Source organism: Salvia miltiorrhiza, chromosome 2, assembly GCF_028751815.1.
Source record: "Salvia miltiorrhiza cultivar Shanhuang (shh) chromosome 2, IMPLAD_Smil_shh, whole genome shotgun sequence".
Lineage (NCBI taxonomy): Eukaryota > Viridiplantae > Streptophyta > Magnoliopsida > Lamiales > Lamiaceae > Salvia > Salvia miltiorrhiza.
In genome coordinates this window covers 13,264,736-13,270,573 of record NC_080388.1, presented here as the reverse complement: position 1 = coordinate 13,270,573, position 5,838 = coordinate 13,264,736, and the positions used below count along the sequence as shown (strand labels likewise).

General features: G+C 34.8%; 1 protein-coding gene across 3 annotated transcripts; it reads right to left on the bottom strand.

Moving 5' to 3' along the window:
- Positions 1 to 2,413: 2,413 nt before the first annotated feature.
- LOC131011270 (uncharacterized) lies at positions 2,414 to 5,010 on the bottom strand. Of its 3 annotated transcripts, none has more exons than XR_009096831.1 (4): positions 4,489 to 5,010; positions 4,151 to 4,386; positions 3,525 to 3,579; positions 2,414 to 2,871 (listed from the first exon to the last, which is right to left on the bottom strand). XR_009096831.1 is itself a non-coding variant. In XM_057939054.1 (3 exons), the coding sequence occupies exons 1-3, from the start codon at positions 4,572 to 4,574 to the stop codon at positions 2,834 to 2,836; spliced, it is 360 nt and encodes a 119-aa protein (XP_057795037.1). In that variant the 5' UTR covers positions 4,575 to 5,007; the 3' UTR covers positions 2,414 to 2,833. The 3 variants fall into 3 exon arrangements, 1 of the variants encoding a protein (XP_057795037.1); XR_009096830.1 differs by having other exon boundaries at positions 3,525 to 3,576; positions 4,489 to 5,009; XM_057939054.1 differs by lacking the exon at positions 3,525 to 3,579 and having other exon boundaries at positions 4,489 to 5,007.
- Positions 5,011 to 5,838: the final 828 nt, after the last annotated feature.

Here is a 5,838-nt window from a genome sequence, read left to right as displayed (position 1 = left end):
AAGATGAAGTTTCTAAATCCAGAATTGTAGATCCGCACATAGCCTCTGCAAGTAAAAGATCCGCACATAGTCTCTGCAAGTAAAAGATACGATATATATAAGCAATTTTCATACATAGAAATCCAACACTCATTCACATCCATCTAGAATAGCAATGTTAAGTAAATAGCATTATAAATGTTTAATGAATGCCACTGGTCTATAAAGATATGAATAAGATGATCAAAGTTATATCTTTCTTACCTTTCAATCTATAAAAAATTTCATTGTACACCACGTTAGTTGTTGTGTTGCTTGTCTGACCATTCTCATCACATATTAAAACTTTAAGACCTTTTTTGCTAGTGTGTAACCCGTCGAAATTTCGACGGGAACTAATTTACGTTGTTATTTATAATTATTTATCAATTTTCATTTGTATAATATTTGAAGTTATATTAATTTCAATCACTTTTATCAATTAAATATTACCTTTATTGGATAATAGAAATATCGCTTTGAACATTGTCTCGTTTGAAACTTGAAAGGTCACATTTGACCTTTGAATAGGGATGTCAATCCAACTCGAAACCTGTGGACTGATCCGAATAGACTGATAACTTGAGAGGTTTAAGGTTAAAAGATTTCAGCCCGATAGAATTGCCTCGAGAATAACCCACAACTCGATAGAGTTAGCTTGAAAATAACCCGAGCCCTATAGGGCTGACCCAAAAATAATATGTTTGCCTAATTTTATAATAATTTTCTCGTTATTTTATTTTTCAATTTCACTACTTTGCTTCCGAAAGTTAGTATAATAAGATTTTTTTTTTCCAAATATATGTGAAATATATTTTGATTCATTATTTGAAAGTTCTACTCATTATTTCTCTTGTTTGTATTTTGAATCTAATATTTAATATAAATACTTAAATGTAAAATTAGAAAATTATAATCATTTACGAAAATTATATGCATAATTATCCCTCTATGATTTTCATATTGGTTATTATGTAATTCGATGTTGAAAGATCACTTATTTATGTGTATATTTATTTGTTACAAATGTAAAATTTATCAAAATAAATATTTTAATTAATTTTTTATAAAGATTTTGAGCCCGAACTAACCTGTCGGGCTAGCCCAAAATCTGAATGTTTAGGGTTAAGGTTGAGAATTTATAACCCGAAAAAATTTCAACCTGAATAGCCCGCGGCCCGTATAGCCCACAACCCAATAGGGTTAGCTCGAAATCCGATGGGTTGGCCCGATTGACATCCTTAGTTTTGAGCATCATCTTATCAGGAGTTTAAAGATCGTAACTAACTTGTGATCATTATCTCGTATGGAGTTTGCAACATTGTAATTAAGTTATAAGAATTATCTTGTTTGGAGCTTTAATAGATCACCTCTGACGTCTGAGTTTCATCTCATTTGGAATTTAAGCTATAATTGAGCTCTGAACATCATCTCATCTGAAACTTAAACATTATCTTGTTTGGAGCTTCAAAGACCATAAAAATTGCAAAGTTAAAATTGATTTAGTTAAAGAAAGCAAAACAAAGATTACGTAAAAGTAAAGTTTTCGTGTAAAATCAATTGTCGGATAACTTTCATTTGTTGAAATTTTGTAATTCGTTTGTTGAAGTTTTGTAAAAGAAACGGTATCAGATTTGAAATTTTAGAAAAATAAGCACTACTATAAGTTTTCATTTGATGAAATTCCATAAAAAAAATATTTGGCTAGATTGAAGTTATTACATATTTTTCCGTGCACTTTACTTACCCTACTTTTATGAAATGTTAATCTCAAAATTACATTCTTTAATTTGTTTCCTATTGAAAAGAAGTCATGTACATCTTTTTATCTCAAAGTTACATTCTTTTATCTTTTATTGGTAAATATTAAATTAATAATTGATCAAATTAAAAATTTTAATAAAAATAAAATAATATCTCATACAAGTGATTAGAGATTGGAAATATTTCTTATTTTTTGTGCACATTGTTTGTCTCGATTTTATGTAATTTTTCATCTTAAAATTACATTCTTTTCTCTTATTGAAAAGAAGTCACGTAATGTTTTAACTCAAAATTACATTTTTTTTATCTTTTATTGAAAAAAAAATATTAAATTAGTAATTGATCAATTAAAATTCTCAATTTTAACTCACACAAAATTTAAATTTTTTAGTAATTCAATTTTTTTTATGATAAAGTTTAATGTGTTTTTAATGTGGGATAAAGTACTTAATATAATTAATAATAATGAATGGAGAAAATGTCACCTAAGATTAAGGTGCCTTCAATATGTTTTATTTTATATATTAATAGATATTAAATGAATACATAACAAAACTAAAGCGATTAATTGTTGCTCTCAATAAGCATATTTTGTTTCTGCAATAAAATTGTTGCCCGCCATATTTAAAAATTCCACAAAAAGAAAATTGAACTAATATAGTCAAATGAATCAAGTATTATTACACAAATAACCAGAAAACAATGTGTAATAATAATCGGATCATGCAACACAAGTATTCATTACTTTTTCATTTCTCAGTTATTTTGAGGAACTTTAAACTTGTTTGATCAAATTCTTGAAAATAAAAAGAAAGCTAATCTCAGTTTCACGTGGTCGTCGGTCGCTTGGCCGGCTGCTTCTACTTTGGTGGTGGGACACTGTACAAGGACTTAAGCTGCCTATTGACCGCCTTACTGTTGATAACAGAAATTTGATGCTCCAAATCATCTGATCACTACTGCTCCAAACAATGCGCTTCCAGAAACTTTTGTTTCCCATTTGAGAACACGAAGAGCTTAGCCGCACAAAGTGAGTTCGTCTCCGGTGGTTTCATTCTTGACATACAAGCATTTCCCTGACATATTTAACTTCCAGTGCAATGCAAAGTGGGTTCAAATGGGAGCATGGAAAATAATGAAATGGCAGATATGAGAAACTTCATCGGGTCTCTATCTAGAAAATGATGATGTTGCCTTGAGGAGAAACAAATAAACGAACCCAGTAGTATCTACTTCCATTTTACATAGCCACATGGTCATGTACCTCCTTGTTTTATATAGACTAAATAGTATCTAAATACTCTAAATATAACACAATAGCTGGCATCATCGTAAATGACTCGCAAGCAAAGATATCAAGAGCCCCCACCCTTTAAGGAATGGTAGCTTCACCACCTGAGCAGAGCAGCACTATAAAGTCCTATTTCTTATAAAACTAATGTGTCAAGTTACATTCTATAATTTTTTTTAGAATGAAGGTATTATTTCCTCATCATGGTTTTCATCATATTTTACTTGCACACGCTATTATAGGTCATAACACAATCTTCTATATAGTATATTCAGCAATTCAAAAATACAATATATGGAGGTAATCACAACACAATAGCTCTTTCGACATCTAACTCAGCTAAGAATTCACAGTTATGTACATACAAATGCATTCAGTTAACAATTTAAAAAGTAACTCAACAACTTTCCAGTGACTCCAAACAAAATACAACCAGAATTATTCGACTAACCTGGCTTGAAGAAACTACTATGCAATTGGTGCTTAGTTGCTAACCACATCATCTGCTATCAAATCATAAAGTTCAAAAGTGAAGCGCAATTAATCAGAGTATATCAGCGACCACCATTGGTGGGTGTATGATGGCACATAAGATCAGAATATCACTTCGTTTCCATGTAGAGTTATTCAAGCCTTTTTAAATCAGAAAGCTGGCAATTCATGGAAAGTATTTTACTTAATGAAATCAAATACCAGAAAAAGAATGATTTGCCCATACAAAGGCTTCACAGAAGATATTAAATCTCTCATCCAATCTAACTAACCCTTATTAAGATCCGAGCAAAAAACAATTATTTATCTAGCCGATACAGCAAATTAGCCATAAGGCTCACAAAGTAAACCCTCTATGGACAATATATAATGTTTTTGAGGATTAAACATCATAAAAAGCGAAACTTCATAATATAAGAATATTATCCCTCCGCCCAATTAAAAAATGCAATATTCCATCTCCAAATTTAACATCATAAAAAGCGAAACTTACATCGGTAAAATAAAAAAGAAAGCAAGAACCCAAATGATAATTAAATTGATGAATGATTCTCAGAAATCAAGAGTAAGATTTTTGTCACTGACCTGCGATCCTGGATCGGAACCAAACATGTTTGAGAGCAATCCGAGAAGTTCGATTAGGATCGTACTCTATCCTTTCCACGATTCCAGTGGCTGAAGTGCTTCGTTTCAGATCGATTCTGCGCTGAAATCGAAATCTCCTCGTCTTCGTTGAGAAATTTCTTCCATCTACATTTCCGAATTGACTGCGGTGTGGCGAAATCGAAGCATCGCTAAAACTGCTCGTCTCTACAGGAGACCTGATCCATGTAATGATTTAGGAGTCAATTTCTCAGATCTGGGAATGAAAGTGCCATTATTTTAGGAAATACGGATGTAAGGCTAAGCGAGTAGAGAGGAACCTGAAAATGGAGGTGGATAGTCTCGCCGTGGCACTGCGAGCGGATGTAGAGGCGGAACGGAAGACTGTTCTCGCGGCGGCGGACATGACGTAGTGTGTTTAACGATCAAAAGCGCCGACGAGAAATGAAGAAGAAGAAGAAGCAGCAGCTTGAGGGAGAAATTTTTCGCGAAGAAGAATAGCTGCGCGGCGTTCCCTGGTGAGCTACAGCCGGCGGCGGCAGCGACTGAAGGAGACGGAGCTGGCGGCGACGACTTATGATTCTAGATTTGGGAGGGGAAGAGAGGCGCATATATGGTAGGGCGTCAGAGAAGAGCTGGCATACCATGAAGGCTCCTATGGTAAGGCGTCAGATACCAAATTAGGGCGTTTGCATTGATATGGAGAGAGAGAGATTTGAGCCATTGATCAAGCTATGCCGAGAAAATACCAAATTAGGGATTGATGCCTGTGAGAATTGAGAAGCGTGAGTTTTTTTTTTTTTGAGTAAAAGGTAGAATTTAGATAAAACAGAATAGAGAGCTTGGAGAGCGCCACGTAGGATAGAGAATTGTTGTGGGCTCTCAAAAATGTATTGCTTTATAGAATTGATAGATAATGTAAAATACTACTCCCTCCGTCCACAATTTAATGTCCTACTTGCCTTTAAAAATATGTCCACAATTTAATGCTCTACTCTGCTTTTTGTACCCTTTTACCCTCCCTTGTTTCATTTAATTACTACCCTTTACCATATTTAATTCATCCCAATTAAGAAACCACATAATTAGCCTAATAAATTTAACTTAATTACGCATCCTCATTTTTATGACTTCTCCCTACTTGGTTCTAGATTATTCCTATCTAACCTAGATCTAAGGCTCTGTCTCTCTCTCTCTTCATTCGACGATTTTATCCTTCGTCTTCCTTTCTCTGAGGCGGCGTAATTTCACAGAAACCCTAGATCTATGATTTGTGTTCGTCTTCCTCTCGCATCACTCCATCTTCCTCGATGGAGTCCGTTGTGCGAGCCTACGTTTCTAAGGCTCTCTCTGTCTCTCTCCAATCGACGAACGATTCTTCATCTCCCTTTCTTCTTGAATCTGACACGATGGTGGAAGAAACTCCATTCTTGGAGATGGATGTATATGAATCGGACACTGTCGTGCCGAAAATCGAAGCGTCGCCCGTGTTTGCTACCGGAAACCGAAGCGGCGCCCCTCCCTCTCTCTGAATCGGAGTCGATTCCGCCGGAATCTGAAATGGCGTCGTGGTTGCTGCCGGAAACTGAAGCGGCGCCCCTCCCTCTCTCTGAATCGGAGTCGATTCCGCCAGAATCTGAAGCGGGCCCGTGGTTGCTGCCGGAAACCGA